The sequence below is a fragment of the Furipterus horrens genome, unplaced genomic scaffold, assembly GCF_987537825.1.
Source record: "Furipterus horrens unplaced genomic scaffold, mFurHor1.1.pri manual_scaffold_17, whole genome shotgun sequence".
Taxonomy (NCBI): Eukaryota; Metazoa; Chordata; class Mammalia; order Chiroptera; family Furipteridae; genus Furipterus; species Furipterus horrens.
This window is the reverse complement of record NW_028327187.1, coordinates 92,751,047-92,768,317: the sequence shown is the minus strand read 5'-3', so window position 1 is coordinate 92,768,317 and position 17,271 is coordinate 92,751,047. Positions and strand designations below refer to the sequence as shown.

The 17,271-nt window shown below is 40.5% G+C and overlaps 1 protein-coding gene across 1 annotated transcript in view; it reads left to right on the top strand.

Annotated features, from left to right (window-relative positions):
* The first annotated feature begins 1,085 nt into the window (after positions 1 to 1,085).
* TSPAN7 (tetraspanin 7) overlaps positions 1,086 to 17,271 on the top strand; it is a 38,510-nt gene continuing 22,324 nt past the window's right edge. The window contains exons 1-6 of the mRNA XM_090264113.1: positions 1,086 to 1,116; positions 2,371 to 2,426; positions 3,791 to 3,979; positions 8,031 to 8,105; positions 10,656 to 10,751; positions 12,160 to 12,315. Of these exons, the coding sequence (XP_090120239.1) occupies positions 1,086 to 1,116; positions 2,371 to 2,426; positions 3,791 to 3,979; positions 8,031 to 8,105; positions 10,656 to 10,751; positions 12,160 to 12,315 (603 nt within the window). The remainder of the gene's footprint in view (positions 1,117 to 2,370; positions 2,427 to 3,790; positions 3,980 to 8,030; positions 8,106 to 10,655; positions 10,752 to 12,159; positions 12,316 to 17,271) is intronic.

The following is a 17,271-nucleotide window of genomic DNA, read 5'->3' as shown; positions in this document are numbered from 1 at the left end:
TTGCTTTTTACACTGTGGGTGCTTGCAAAGGTACATGTATGGGTGAATATGTGTGTGTGTTGATAGAAACCAAGGAAAAATTCCTGCAGATAACAATGATTTTTATCTTGGTCTGTCTTTGTATGTTTCTTATCCTTAGTAAGAAGCGTTATTATAGTAGTAGTAAAAATGTGAGAAAGTACTAGTTTATTGTGTTTTATGGATCTTTAGCCCTTTGCTTGTAGTTTTTTATTTTTTTCTCCAACTGCCTGGCAATTTTTTTGAGTACTTACCCCAAGTCTACCACCACCACTACCACCAAATATGGTTTTACTCACCCCAGGGCACACTACAGCCCAACCATTTTCTCCCTTGCCTATTTAATCCTTTATTCTTTGTCTTTAATATTGTTATTTCCCCAGATTACAATGCCTGCTCAGATTGGCTTTCTTACCATTTGTGATAGGTCCTCAAAGAGGTTCAGATGGTCTAGTAAGTAGACTAGAAACTTTCCCCCTCTCAAATCTACAATTGGCTACTTATTCATTCATTAGCAGACATACTAGAGATCAACTATGTGCAAGACATGCAGCTTCTGTCCTCGAGGGAATCACAGTACTGGATGTGCATGGGAGGGGCATACGGCACAGCATGACAGTGGCATACTATATAGTAAGTTCTGTTTAAGGAGGCTGGAAGGAGTGGGTACAGTATACCCAAAGAGTTCAGGATGTAGACAGGTAGAGATAGGAAGGGTAAGAAATCTAGGTAAGAGGATCATCAAGAGCACATGTTGAGAAGCAATACAGTATGGGAAGTGCACAGAGAACAACAGCCCAGTCTTCCTGGAACTATATAGAATGTTCAAAGAGTTATGAGGGAGATAGGGCTAAAGAGGTAGGTTTGGTGTGTGCAGAAGGCCTCCCATATGTAGAGTTTGAGCAACCAGACACATCTGGTCTGTCAGGAATGTTTGAGTAGGAGAAGTCCAATATTGGAGAAGGCATTTTCTCTCTAGATTGGTCTTCTAGTCCTAGGACATGGGTGCTGGAAGGGGCCTACAAATCCCAGTCTCCATGTCATTCAGTGGAGGAGTTCTTTAGAGGATGACCAACTTAGTCAAGGTGGAGACGTTAGGTGAGTTTTCTCCCATGTAATATGGTTCCCACAGTGTTGTGTTTGTTTGTGCTCATTGGCAGTCTTTAAGAGGCATCATTGAGGTCAGCAAAAATGGTCTTTTTGCAAAAAAGGAATATTTGTGTACTTTACATTATATGAATATTTTAACAAGTTGATGTTATAGTCTTTGTACTTTACATGAGAAGAGGTTTCATAAACAAAGCAATGGTTACACTTAGAGAAATTATTTTTAAAAGGAGAAAAGGAGTAAAAATGTTAGTACTGTTTACCTTAATATCAGAATTTGTGTTGACTTTGACATACTACATGTAATATTTGTTATCGTAGTACTGAACTTTATGAAATCACTGGTCATAGAAATATGAGATAATACTAGACTCTTAAACTTGGTCAGTGATGTATATGTTCATTAAAACAATCACATTCCAATAATGACTGGCAATAGTAATATTTAGAATGCAGCTGCTCAGTGTATGTCTGAGATGTTACTGAATCTCTGGGGACAATCACGTGAAATTGCAAGTGTCTAGATGAGACTTATATCCAGCGTATATAAACAATGACTAGTTTCAATGAATTTTCAACTTTGTTTAATACACTTACAGTGTGATATTTACAGCTTTCGGCAGATAATGCTAGCATGGAAAGCAGGAGAGAGATTCTGTTTGGTTCCATTTTAACTTATCTCATAGTGTTTACCTGATGGAGATTTTTTGTAAGTATTTGCCATTTGAAGGACTCTTTTATAAAATAGAGGTTCTAAGACCCAGAGAAATGAAATATACTTGTTTGTCAATGGATATTAAGCGTTTACTCTGTTCCTGGCACTGTGCTAAGCATGGTGTAATAAAAGACAGCTTAAGCACTGTCATTTCTACTGAATTTTCACTGTGTTCTTACCCCTAATGAATGCATTGTTGAATCTTAAATTTTGATTCTAGTAGGTGAAAACCCTTTTTATGTTTTCATTTGGAGGAGTATGGCAGAAGAGGCTGTTAGAGGAAGGTACTTTCTTTAGGAACCACCAGGTGTCAGCAGAGGACTTGGAACTCTTGGCAATGTCTGTGATCTTGGTTTTGTTTGTCTCACTAAGACCATTTCCATTGGAACTTTTCCATGGCAGTGGACCTCCACTGGGCCACTGTCTCCCAAATATTAGCATAAACCATTTCTCCTCAAGACTGTATCATATCCATTTACCTTTACCTTATAAAAGTTGCATTATTTCCTCAGTCTTTTTCTGATTTAAAGCTTTCAATTCTTTCATGGTGATGTTCTATAAAATAGAGAGGCTATTGGGAGTGGGGGTAAGGTAGTATCACCAAATTCTTGTTATTTTCACTGAACCCTTACCCCCAGATAGGTGGAGCCCACTCTCACCTGATATAGGGAAAGGTACAAGGTCCATTCTTTTTCCTGCATAGAGGAACAATCTGATGGTGGAGCTTGATGGCTCTAAACTGAAGTTTTCAGAGTATGAAGGAGAGGCCTTGACATCCTCACTGAATCAGCTGTTTGGTTGCTCATGTAGCATGTATCTGGTAGTGTTCACTTACAAACATCATGGAACAGTGAACAGTGTGTTGATTGATAGGGGAAACGTTGGTAACACGGGTATTGATTTGCATCATACTGGTTTTCTCCACTTTCCCATCTAGCCACCTCACTTAAAATGGGCAGCCTGAATGGGGGAACTGAGGCATTTGGTATAAGACATTGGGTGAGACAGTATGGGAAGCAAACTGGGGAGAACCTCCCTTGGATTCCCAGGCTTCTTCAAGCCTCAAAGGGTGTCAGAAATGGTAGCAGTTAGAGGGCTGTTAGTTTGAGTAAGTTGCTAAACCACTGACAAACTGGAGGAAAGACCAGCTAGGGAGATAGACACAGTCAACCACTGATTGGCTTTAGTAGCTAAAGCTGCAGCAGTTGGAGAGTAAGGCATAGCATGCAGCCCCAAGTCTATCTTCTGAAGTAAGGGCCCAATTGTACACAAGGTTCTACAGTTTAGACATGCTGTGGGAATTCCTTTTGGCCTGATCAGTGGAGTTTGACAAATTGAATTATAGTGAATTCCAAGAGTTATTTGGATTCTTCTGTTATTTTATATTAAATAAAGTATTAGAAATTAGGCCGGGAATCAACAGGGATTCAAAAATGTTTTGAATGTTTCGCTTTAGTAGAGATTTTGTGAAAATAGTAAAAGAAAATCACCTTGTTCCTTAAAACACGTGGGATGTCCTTGAAACATGCTATGTATACATGTACCATTGAGGAGGGTGGATGACATTTTTACTTGGGTTATACCCAGCTCAGCGTCAGGCAGCAGCTCTCAAACCAGAGCTGGAAAGTCTCTGAGAACTGTATTAGGATGTACCTTTTAAGCAGCTTGTAAAGTTCTTTATTGTTGGCTTCACTTCTGATTAATATAGTAACTGCCTATGGGATTGTGTAAGAGGCAGATCTAATTGTATAAAATCAAAGTGTCTTTGCTTTGTGATGGCTTTAGTTAATGGCCTTCAACATTTTTTCATGACTCTAGGGAATCCTATAGCAATTCCCAATTTGCTCATGGAAACTGGACTCCTCAGATTCAGGCCACATTGCTTTGTGTTGATTGTCATCTCTCCCAGCAGCAGTTTCACACTCCCTTCTCCTCCTTCCCCCTTTTCAGATCACTGGCGTGATCCTGCTGGCCGTTGGAGTCTGGGGAAAACTCACTCTGGGCACCTATATCTCCCTCATTGCTGAGAATTCCACAAATGCTCCCTATGTCCTCATTGGAACTGGCACCACTATTGTTGTTTTTGGCCTGTTTGGATGCTTTGCTACATGCCGTGGTAGCCCATGGATGTTGAAACTGGTGAGTACATCACAACATCATACTGCTTTTTCAATTCTTTTTAATAAAAATATAAATCACATGAAAGCAAAATGGCCTTTCGTGAAGCCACAGACAAGACCTAAATATTCAGTGACTCTAATTTTAGTCCAAACTCTTATATAATCCACCCTTTACTCCCCTAGAGGGAAAAACAACCCCAGACACAGCCTAGCACAAAAAAATCCAGTCCTGGTCCCCCGAGGTAAATGATGATAAAGAAGTGGCCAGCAGTTCCAATAGGCCATTTATATCCTCATGCAAGATGCCCTGTTCCAATTTTTAATTTTGTTTTAGAAATCTCTTCAAGCATGTGATAGGCAGCTTTGATTGGCAAGGCAGCATCTCAAATATAAGCAACCTTTCATCTCCAAGTTCACATTGGAGAAATACCTTCTGTCTCCTTGAGCTTGGCCATGGATGCATGGGCACACTCTTCTGTAAACCTGCACACCCTGGTTCAGGGCTTCTCTACTCAACAGAGGGTTAATATAATGCCAAGTATTGGCTACCAGAACCAGTGCTGGGTACATTTACAGACACAGCAGTGATGTTTCCCAAAGGGTAAGAGCAGGCTGTTAAAAGGTTGTTACTGTTAATTTTTTGGTAGACTAGTTGCCTAAGTCTCTACTCACTGTCCATGATCTTCATTAATAAGAATTGATGTTACTTCACTAAGCATAATACTCTCCAGTTCCATCCATGCTGTTGCAAAAGATAGGAGTTCCTTTTTTCTTTCTGCTGTGTAGTATTCCATTGTGTAAATGTGTCACAGTTTTTTGATCCACTCATCCAGAGGCATGGAAACAAGGAATAGACTGACAGTGACCAGAGGGGAGGGGAGAGGGTGATAAAGGGGGAGAGAGGGAAAGGGAGTAGTCAAGGAACATGCATAAATGACCCATGGACATGGAGAACAGGGGGGGGATTGACTGTGGGAATTGGGGAGTGGGGCAGTGGAGAGCAACAGGGGAAAATTGGGATAACTTTAATAGAATAACAATAAAAAGAGAAATGAAAAATAAGAATTAATGTTAAAAGATTTTATAAATAAAACATAGCAAGGGCCTCTCCTCCAAGGAAAGTTTTGTTTAAAATGATTTATTATGGATATTTCATTCTGTGACAGCAGGGAGCAGAGATTCCACAAGTATTTGGTTGCCTGTCCTTACTCATTTAGCTCTAGGTCGTAGTAACATTTAATATCATCTGGTGACAGATATGGGTGTGAGGGTAATTCACTCTAAAGGAACCACCTTCCAAACTGGCACAGGTCAGTCCCTTTGTTGGTAACCTCATGGAAGTCGTGCTTGGTTTGACCACTTTCTTTTCCTCAGACTATGCAGGAAACATGCCCTGGCCACTGCTGATACTTTCAAGGTGGTGAAAAAGCCATAGAGAACCCATATTGAGGCACTTCTGCTGCTGTCAGCTGCCACTTTTTGCCAGCAACCTGAGTTTTCCTTCTTATAGTTCTTACAAACCTAAGATTTCTTTTAGTCTAGTGTAGTGGTCCTCAACTTTGGCTGCATGCTTAAATCACATGGGCAAGTTTTAAAAAATACCTTTGGCAGGGCCCTACCTCCAGCGAATTGAAACAGAATCTATGGAGGGAGGCCCTGGCATCACATTTTCTAAAATCCTTTCTAGGGGATCCTATTGTCCAGCCAGCATTGAGAATGTCTTGTTTAGTACAGTGAGTAACAATAAGAGAATTAATTAACTTTAGATGCATAGAAAAGAAGGATTGCTAAAAATTCATCTGTTGAAACAAGGATGGAGGAGACCTGGTCATGAGCTTTGACTGATTCTTACACAAACTGTCTTATGTCTTTAGTGGCAAGGATGTAACCACTTTGGGCCTTTGGCCTCATTTATAAAAGAATAGTATTGGACTAAATCACCAAGGTTTCTTCCAACCCAAATACTATGACTGAAGGGAGACAGAAGAAATGATACAGCAATGCAATAGTTATCTCTGGGCTCTTCTGAAGGTAGTTTCACACCATGCTGCCATTTTCTCCTAACATTTGAGAGTCCATTAGCAGGTGAGCCCTTTGAGGAGTACAGAAGTTTTTCTGATTTTTTTGATCTTTTAAAAACTATCATTTAGCTCCCTTTACCTGCCAGATGCTGCCCTGGATGTATACCACATTTTATTTATTCCTCACCATCACCATGAAGTATAGGTTGTATTTTCATGTTACAATATAAAGACTTTGAGGTTAAATGTCCTGCCAAGGTTCACACAGCTAATATGCAGAGAGCTACCATTGAATCCCATATATGTCTCTTCCCAGAGCCAGGATAGTTTTTACTATGATATTTTCATTTGGAGGAAACTTGAACCCTACCACCTATAGTTAGCACAAGCCTTGCCAAAAGACTTTTGGCCAAGGTCTTGTGAAGGACAAGGAGTTGTTCTCAGGAAGGTCCTGGAAGCAGGGAACTTCCCAGAGCAGGACATTGCTAATCTTGCTGACCAGAGAGGAAGTCACTTGATTGTCAGTCTAGAATTATATGGTACTCATTTAACTTCATTCATTGAAAAATGACTGAAAATAACTGTTTTCACTTTATGGAGGCCTGGAAAGGCTGCCACTTCCTAAGAGTTTATCCACCGAAAGGCTATGGCTCAAGCCTAGGAGGACTTCTGATGGACTCCAGGGCTGGTGTGAGACTCTCCCTAAAGTAAAATACTTTTAATTGCATTTTGTATGAAGTCAAGAAAGAAAGAGAGAGAAGTTGTGTACATGGGACATTCTACTCATAAATGTGTGTTTGAGATTTTAGTGGCTATGCTTTAAGTGTATGTACAGACTTTTGTTGATATTTCAAATGAAACTGGAATTTTAAGTCAGTGTTTCTTCCTTTTAATATATATACCACTAGCTGAGAAAAATAATTTATGATCCTCTGTATATATGTATACTTCACAGGACAATGTGTATGTTTTACAAGTAAGTCATATAGTCATGTGCAGTCTATCTAAATTCCACAGTATCATCTAGGGAAATTCCAAACATTGAGAATGTTTGTATTTTATTTTGAGATGAGAACAAGCAGATTGAAAGACATATGCCTTGTAGGAAAGGGTCAATTCTCTTTCATTTTATCTGCTTTTCAAAGTCACAAAAATGGAAACCCTTAATGTTTCATAAGTACCATGTAATATCCCTGAACTTAGGCATGCTCCTACACACACACACAAAATCAACTTGGAATGTACAGGAAGCATGAAATGAGCAAGAAGCACTACAAGTTTTAGGCGCCTGCAAACATTGTTAGTCAGTAATGCAACATATTTGCTTTTTTAAAAGCTATCAACTCCATGTAGTGTATAAAACAAGGGAAGTAAATAACCCACTGGCCACTGCTGTGGATGCTGCATTCAGGCCTGACCACAATATTGAGGAAGAAGGTCAACCTGTGCACATACTGATCTTTCTGTGATGATGGGAAGGATACAATTACAAAGGAAGCCATTTCATATAAGACATGCTTAAGGTAACTAGACAGGTTTGCCTGAATGGAGAAAAGCATCAGGATCAAACTATGGCTGTGTTCACACATATGAAGGCCTGTTGTATAGAAGAGAGGTTGGGCTGGATCTTGTGTCTCCTGAAAGCAGATGCTAGATGTAGGGTGCACACAGATTCCAGATGACCATAAGGAGGAAGGTGGTATGAAGGACTCCAAGACAGGATGGAACTGTGTTCAGTGACCTCCAGAGTAATTTATAGCTCAAGGATTCTAACATTAAAAATAGCAAATACCTTAGCTGCAAAAACCCTCCCAGATTTCTCCTGGTCGAGCCGATCTGAAAGGCATGAGACTAGTCCTTGGATGATCTCTCCTCAGCATGTCTGCCCCAAAAATGCTTCCTCATATTAAACATACATTCCTATATTAAGGCTCATGTGGGAATAGGAGGATTTGTCTAATTGTCCATGACAAGAAGTAACCTACCTCAAAGAAATACTCTTCTTCATGTTAACATATTTGACTTTGTCTTTGTCCACTTGATTTTCAGTATGCCATGTTTCTGTCCCTGGTGTTCCTGGCTGAGCTTGTAGCTGGCATTTCAGGGTTTGTTTTTCGTCATGAGGTGAGTATACACAAAGTGGAGCACTCAATTAAAGGGCATTTGGGAGGGAGAAAATTGAAACTCTTGGAATGTGTAAAAGGGCGCATGTAGGTTAGCTGGCATCTGCAGTGGTGTCGCTATTTTCCAAATGCCACATAATGTGGGCTGAGATGCCAATAAATTTCTAAATGCACAAATTTTGCCAAACTTGAAAACTTAGTTGTTGATCCTCACTCTGTTTGTTTATATAGCTATTATATAATACAATTCTCTACCTTGTATTAAAGCAATAACCTTCTATATAGATTAACTATTCCTTTTAAAGGAGCCACTTCAGCAAGGTGAAAATATATCTATATAACAAGATTTATGAGACTGCGAAGGCAAACCAAACTACTTATGGCCGAAGGGCCAAGTGCTAGATTTCCCCCAAGCATCCTATACTCTCTTCTTTACCACCCAGAGCTCTTAGGGGTCACACCTGCCACCTGGGGGTAAAGTCTACCCCCAGTAGTGAGGAGCCCTGCTGCTTCTTATGGCAGTGAAGGAAAAGGACAAAAGGCAGTCATGATCCAAAACCTCTACAGCTCCTTGTTTTTAATTTACATGTAAAATTTTAGATTTCTAAAGGTGGGGAAAAATAATTTTGAATACTGCTTTGTGACCCTAACTTCTAGTTTTGAGGACACTGCTGGCTGTACTGTGTCATTTGTGGCCATCCTTCCATGTACTATCACTGTAACTGCTCTAGACAATGGATAGATGCTAATGCATACATGAGGTGTTTTCATGCGGCTTGTAGCCATCATGGAATCACTTTTCAGATGTGTATATTGATGGTAGGTTAGAAAGTGTATACTGTACATTAAAGTTCTGGTTCCAACTCCAAAATTTAAAAAACTCCATTATTGTACCCTGTAAATACCAGTAAAGCTAGAAGTAGATATGCATGTGTTAGAAAGGGACAGCATAGCAAAATATAGGTGGAAAACATGCTGAAGTAGTGTTCCTATGGCTCTTGGGAGGCTGGCATCATCTGTCCCAGGCCCTGCTTTTGTGCTTGGCCAAGTTAAGTACCAGTCAGCCTGCTTTGTGCCCTTTCTGCCGCCTTTCCCTTTTGCCCTGGCTTTTCCCCTTACCAGAGTTGGTATCTCAAGGCTAATTTCTAGAACCCATTTCATCTGGAATTAGATGCCCCATTCTTATTCTCAGGTGAGGTGAAATCTGGTGATATCATAGCCAGACAGCCCTAGAGGTTCCCCCAATGCATGTATGAACTCCAGCGACAGCCTGGCTTATTCCCATCTAGGCCCTTGCTCACCTTCCTCCCATGTACTGTTGTGACTGGGCTCCATGTCCTGGGTTTTCTCTTAAAACCTGATACCTAGAGCCTGCACATCCTTATCGCGTAACCTCTTTTCATCTGAAACACTTAGGGGAGTGGAGAGTGGGAGTTGCAATGCCACTCTGTCCACCGGTACTGGTTTTGAGTTTGGGTAAACAATCAAACACATGTGATGGCAACAGGTGACATTTTGCACCACTTAAGTCACAATAGTAAAGGAAGCACAGCTTGCCAGCAGAGCAGCAACAGGCTTTTTTCTTCAGTGAGAGTCCTGAAAGTAGTCCAGGGTCCATTCTCTGTACACCTGCTGTCCCCTAAGAGACAACACAGGTAGAAGTGAGAAGACACAGCTGGGTGTGGTAGCCACCTTGGGTTTAGAGCTCCATATAACCAGTGTCTCTTTATCTCTTGTTACTGTCCCATGGGCATAGCCTCTAATTTCTCATCAAGGAACATGTATAGTTAAGAGAGTCACCATACTTAATTTTAAGCTTCCCACCAGGTAATATTTGCTGCCCTCCCAGTTCAGAGTGATTTCACCAGTCAGGGGCAGTTTTAATATAAGTGGGGTTGCCTGGCAACACATCTGACACTCCACCTTTGGCAAGTTTCTAGGTGAACAGGACTTGAGAGTTAACCCAAGGTCAAATGTGTTCACAGAGGAGGAGAAAGGGGGTTTTGTTAATTATTTATTAACAAGAAAATCTCATGTCCATTAGCCTCTTTTTTTGGCTTCAGTAAGGACAGGTAAGTGAAAGCTGGATTTGCCCCACTCCTATATACTAGAATAGGGATCTGTTTCTGGTCGAAACATTAGTCTTCCTGACCCCCATTTGCCTGTCCTTGGTCATTCTTCTCAGTAAGGACAGGCAAAGTTATAGAAAGAAAGATAGGCATTAAGCAATTCAATGAAAGCAGGTAGGAAATCCATGTCTGAGGTTTGGCAGCCCTTTTAGGAACTGACCAGATCATTTAGCAAGGGTCATTTAGCAAGGTGAGTTTCCTCTGGATTAGGGGTAAGGAGAACAATTCCCTTTAAATTCCTCAGCTAATAAACCAGTTGGCAAATTTTCTGAGTACTTTTGTCTCAGAAAACAGGGCATTCACCCTCTGGCCTAAATTTAATCAGAGACTTTCAGAAGAGGCTATTTTGGGGTAGAAGTTAGTAAGACTGAGTAATTTGGGATGCAGTGAACTAGAACCCTGTTCCTCCTGGTCTTCCACAGATTAAGGACACCTTCCTGAGGACTTACACAGATGCCATGCAGAATTACAATGGCAATGATGAGAGGAGCCGAGCGGTGGACCATGTGCAGCGCAGCGTAAGTTCCAGGGAAGGAGATCGAGCTGGAGACTGCCTGTGAGGTCTGGCCTAAGACTTGTGTACTGCTGTGGATTTCCATCCCCCAACTCTCAGTCCCATTCCATTTCCAAGGGTTGATAGCCAGTATTTGTCCAGGGTCCACTTATATAGGTGATTTAGTGTCAAGAAGCATCGCTGCCTCTGGTTTGCTTTTTATAAGCAAGGATTGTGAGGAAGTTTGACCTTCATATCTGAAGCCTTGGAAAGGAGATAGGCAGTATGTGTATGACAGCCTTGCTGAAAGTTGGCTCCCAAAGCTTGGCATTCTGGAAGTGGTTAGTGTCTTTAGTCTGGGCGAAGGACTCAAACTGCTTTCACTGGCATAGTGGGGAGGGAGAGTGGACCTAGAAGAAACTGAGGGTCTGTCAGGTGTGTGAGTGTCCAAGGCTGCCTGGTGCTTTACAAAAGATACAAGGAAAATAGTTTCCTGCCTAGAGGTTCCCAGGAGGGCAGGGGCTGGTGCTGAAGCCTCATGCCCATCAGGATCCCCTGAGGACATTGTTGGTTTTGGGGTGTTTTTGGCTCTGTTTTACATCGCAAGTAGTATTTTAAATTTTGGGGTAATTTATCTTGATAAAATTTCAAACTTACTCAGAAAAATTGCAAGAATAGTACAAGGAACTATATATGTACCTTTTACTCAGATTCACTAATTTATTATATTTTTGCCTCATTTGCTTTAATATTCTCTGTGTCAGCCATTGTCAAATCTTTTCTGTAAAGGGTCAAATAGTAACTATTTGGGGCTTGAGGACCATGTGGTCTCTGTTACAACCACTCAGCTCTGCCTCTGTCGCACGACAGCCATCATAGACAACATGTAAACAAAGAGACCTGGCTGTGTCCTAATAAAACTTGATTTACAAAACCAGGCAGCTGGTGAAACAGTTTACCAATGCCAGCTCTCTTTCTTCCTCTATGTGCATCTTCCCCCCAACCCCAAACAATTCATTTACTTATTAGTATAGATTCTTTGAAGAGCTTTTAAACCCATTTTTGCCTTGGCTTTCCCATTGACAATCCTGATTGAGTTGATCTACAGTATATGCATCCATACCTCTAACAGCAGCCAGTTCACACAGGTGATTTTTATACCTAGCCAGGCCACTGCTTTGTTTTAAGCAGGTCATAAGAAAGCCAACACAACCTGTCGTCTAGGACTAACTTCCTTCCCTGAGTTCAAATGGGTTTCCCAAAGAGAATAATTGTTAGTGGAACTTCAATTCATTTTCACTCACCAAAGCCGTGCCTGTTGGCTCAGAGCCTTGGCCCGTGTTTCCCTTTAAAAAGTTGCAAGAAGGTGAGTGAGAAGACCACACAGTCTTTGATCTGCCACACTTTGATTCTTTTCCTTTCCCTGTTAACAGCTGAGCTGCTGTGGTGTGCAGAACTACACCAACTGGAGCACCAGCTCCTACTTCCCAGAGCATGGCATTCCCCCAAGTTGCTGCATGAATGACACCGATTGCAATCCCCAGGATCTGCACAATCTGACTGTGGCTGCCACAAAAGTTAACCAGAAGGTACTTGTTTCCTTTCAGTCCTAATGGGATCAGTGGTGAATGTTTGGGGAAGGCTTTTTTGTTTCAGTGAGACCATGATAAGTAGGTTAGAAATGGTAGTCTAGGAAAGAGTCAAGACTCTTCCTCTGTGGTCCTTTATTGCCTGGGAGACGCACTTGAGGCTCCCCACTTCTAAGGAGAAAGCTGTGACTCAGCTCAGCCCAGCATTCCTCTTAGCAAAAATCGACCAGGCATAGTTACAAAGGTTTAACAAGTGGTTTCTGTTAACCCTAATGCTTATGTCAGATGGGGAATGCTGGCTTTCTTCTTTCTGGGTGTCTTTCTTCTGCTTAATATATCTTCTAAACATGAAATTATTCACAGATGGGTGTCAGTCCTTAGCAGGAAGGGGAGAGTAGAGTTGACAGACAGCATGTGCAACTTCTAGGAGGGTGGCCTGTATTTTAGGGAGCTCACTGCTACAGGAAAAGAAATCAACAATTCCAATTCAAATCACTGTCAACATCCTGACTCCAAAAGAAATTAGAGAGAAGAAAAAAGCTGGCTAAAAGATATTTGAAAGTTAGTATGTAGAGGAATTGAGAAATATGAAATGGCAGTAGTCAGAGAAAAAGGAATATCAATTCTGTATTCTGCTTTACAGAAAATATATTGAAGATATACAAGTGCATATGATGGCTCTCTATATTCCTAAATGTTTATATAAATGCCAGATAGAAAATATACTTTCACAAATAAGAGGGAAAATAAAACTCTACTTTTAAATTTACCTGGGGTTATGTAGCCATCAGGTAAATTTTTTTTTAATTTTATTTTTTGATTTTTCAATTACAGTTGTCCCCTTTTTCGTGCATTGCTCCCCCCACCCAGCCCACCCCTTCTCCCACAATCATATCCCTCCCCGTAGTCCATGTCCATAAGTCATTTATACACGTTCTTTGACTAAACCCTTCCCTTACTTATCCCCCTTCTCTCCCTCTCCCCTCCCCCCTATTGACTGTTATTCTGCTCCTTGTCCTATTTAGTCCGTTCGTTTATGTTGTTCTTTAGTTTCCTGTATTGGGTGATATCATATGGTATTTTCCTTTCTTTGCCTGGCTTATTTCACTAAGCATAATTCTCTCTAGTTCCATCCATGTTGTTGCAAACGGCAGGAGTCCCTTCTTTCTTTCTGCTACATAGTATTCCATTGTGTAAATGTACCACAGTTTTTTGATCCACTCATCTACAGACGGGCACTTAGGTTGTTTCCAGCACTTAGCTATTGTAAACAGTGCTGCTATGAACATAGGGGTGCATAAGTTCTTTTGAATTAGGGTGTTAGCATTTTTCGGGTATAATCCTAGCAATGGATACACTGGTTCAAAAGGCAGTTTCATTTTTAGTTTTTTGAGGTAATTCCATACTGTTTTCCATAGTGGCTGTACCAGTCTGCATTCCCACCAACAGTGCAGTAGGGTTCCTGTTTCTCCGCATCCTCGCCAGCATTTGTTGCTTGTTGATTTGTTGATGATGGCCATTCTGACAGGTGTAAAGTAGTATCTCATTGTGGTTTTTATTTGCATCTCTCTGATGGCCAATGATGTTGAGCATTTTTTCATGTGCCTATGGACCTTCTGTATGTCCTCTTTGGAGAAGTGTTTGTTCAGGTCCTTTGCCCATTTTTTAATTGGGTTGTCTGTTTTCTTGATGTTGAGTTGTATAAGGTCTTTATATATTTTGGAGATCAGTCCCCTATCTGAGATATCATTGGCAAATATGTTTTCCCATATGGTTGGTTTCCTTTTTATCTTGCTGATGTTTTCTTTTGCTGAGCAGAAACTCTTTAGTTTGATGTAGTCCCAATTGTTTATTTTTTCCTTTATTTCTCTTGCCTTAGGAGATGTATCCGTGAAGATATTGTTACGTGTGATATCTGAAATTTTCCTGCCTGTGTTTTCCTCTAGCACTTTTATGGTGTCACGGCTTACATTTAAGTCTTTGATCCATCTTGAGTTTATTCTCGTGTATGGTGTAAGTTGGTGGTCTAGTTTCATTTTCTTGCATGTCCCTGTCCAGTTCTCCCAGCACCATTTGTTAAAGAGGCTCTTCTCACTCCATTTTATGTTCCTTCCTCCTTTATCAAATATTAGTTGACTGTAGATTCCTGGATTTATTTCTGGGCTCTCTATTCTGTTCCACTGATCTATATGTCTGTTCTTATGTCAGTACTAGGCTGTTTTGATCACAGTGGCTTTGTAGTATTGTTTGATGTCTGGTATCATGATTCCTCCTGCTGTGTTCTTCTGTCTCAAGATTGCTTTGGCTATTCGGGGTCTTTTTTGGTTCCATATAAATTTTTGGAGTATTTGTTCTAGGTCTGTGAAATATGTCATTGGATTGAGCGTCGGCCTGCGAGCTAAGTGTCGTTGGTTCGATCTTCCAGTCAGGGCACATCAGAGAAGGAAAACTCTGACTCCAAAAAACCTCCGCTGCCTTGCGGCAGACCTCTTCAGGGGAAAGGCTAAGGGAGTAAACCCCGACAGAAAATCCGGAGCCGGAGTCCCTAAGGCGGTTTGACATTGTAGTCAACACCGGCAACTCCTGCGGCGCACCTGAAGTCAAGCTGTATTGACTCCGTCTTTCCCTTGGACCCTTCAGCTGCGAAGAGAGGGGGGGTGTGCTGCATGGGCAACAGCAGACCCTCCATATCACCCTGCCCAGGCTCTGTAGCTTCAGCTTCACTGGAGAGGACACTCCAGCGTCATCGCAAGATGTCGATTCAACACGGGAGGAGACAGATACCGTGTCACTTCCAAGTCGGACTGCACAGCCATTCTCGGTGGTGCAGATAGACTCTTAAGAAGCTACACCATCGTCTCTCGAGACGGACGGCTGCCGACGACGAAGAAGTAAATGGTATTTTCTTTTTTTCTCTCTGTCTCTGATATTTTATTGTTGGTGTACAGAAATGCCTTAGATTTCTGTATATTTATTTTGTACCCTGCTATTTTGCCAGATTCACTTATTATATCGAGTAGTCTTTTAGTAGAGTTTATAGGCCTTTCTATGTATATTATCATGTCATCTGCATATAATGATAGTTTTACTTCTTCTTTCCCTATTTAGATGCTTTTATTTCTTTGTCTTGTCTGATTGCTGTGGCTAGGACTTCCAACACTATGTTGAATAGGATGGAGAGAGTGGGCAGCCTTGTCTTGTTCCTGATTTCAGGGGGAATGCTTTCAGTTTTTGTCCATTGAGTATGATGTTGGCTTCAAGTTTCTCATATATAGCCTTAATTATGTTAAGGTATGCTCCCTCTATTCCCATTTTGCTGAGTGTTTTCATCATAAATGGATGTTGTACTTTATCAAATGCTTTTTCTGCATGTATTGATATGATCATGTGATTTTTGTCTTTTGTTTTGTTTAGGTGATATATTTATTGATTTGCAAATATTAAACCATCTCTGCATCCCTGGGATGAATCCCATTTGATTGTGGTGTATGATCTTTTTGATGTATTGCTGGATCCTGTTTGCCAATATTTTGTTGAGGATTTTAGCATCTGTGTTCATCAGTGATATTGGCCTGTAGTTTTCTTTCTTTGTTGTGTCTTGACCTGGTTTTGGGATTAGGGTAATACTGGCTTCATAGAAAGAGTTTGGGATTTTTCCCTGTTCTTGGCTTTTTTGGAATAGTTTGAGGAGGGTAGGAGTTAATTCTTCCCTAAATGTTTTGTAAAATTCGCCTGTGAAGCCATCCGGTCCAAGGCTTTTGTGTGCCGGGAGATTTTTGATTACTGTTTTAATTTCCTTCTTTGTAATTGGTCTGTTGAGACTTTCTACTTCTTCTTGATTCCATTTTGGAAGGTTATATGTTTCTAGAAATTTGTCCATTTCTTCTAGATTGTCAAATTTCTTGCCATACAGTTGTTTGTAGTAATTTCTTATGATCCTTCATATTTCTGTGGTATCGGTCATGATTTCTCCTTTTTCGTTTCGTTTCTGATTTTGTTTATTTGTGTCTTCTCTCTTTTTTTCTTGATGAGCCTGGCTAAAGGCTTGTCGATTTTGTTTATATTTTTCAAAGAACCAGCTCCTAGTTTCGTTTATCTTTTGAATTGTTTGTTTGGTCTCTGTCATTTAATTCTGCTCTGATCATGATTATTTCCTTCCTTCTTCTTGCCCTAGGCTTTGGTTGTTGTTGTTGTTCTGGTTCTTGTAGCTTTAGGGTTAGAGTTTTTATTTGAGATTCTTCTATCCTTTTCAGATATGCCTGTATTGCTATGAACTTCCCTCTTAGGATTGCTTTTGCTGTGTCCCATAGGTTTTGGGCTGTTGTGTGTTCATTATTGTTAGTTTCCAGAAATTTCTTGATATCTTCTCTGATATCATTGTTAACCCATTCATTATTTAATAGCATATTATTCATTCTCCATGAGTTTGGGTGTCTTTGATTTTTTTCTCTGAGGTCGATTTTCAGTTTCAAGGCATTGTGGTCTGAAAATATGCTTGATATGATTTCAATTTTCTTGAATTTATTGAGACTTGTTTTGTGTCCTATCATGTGGTCTATCTTTAAAAATGTCCCATGTGCATTTGAAAAGAATGTATATTTTGCTTCTTTGGGGTATAAAGTGCTATATATATCAGTTAAGTCCATGTGGTTTAGTGTGTTGTTCAATGCCTGTATATCCTTGGTGTTTCTTTGGTTTGATGATCTGTCTATTGTTGATAATGGTGTGTTAAAATCCCCTACTATGAGCATGTTATTGTTAATATCCTTCTTGTGGTCTTCTAGTATTTTCTTTATGTATTTGGGTGCTCCTATGTTGGGTGCATATATGTTTATCAGTGTTATATCTTCTTGATGGATTGTTCCTTTAAGTATTATGAAATGTCCTTCTTTGTCTCTTTTTATTGCCCTTGCTTTGAAATCCGTTTTGTCTGATGTGAGTACTGCTACCCCAGCT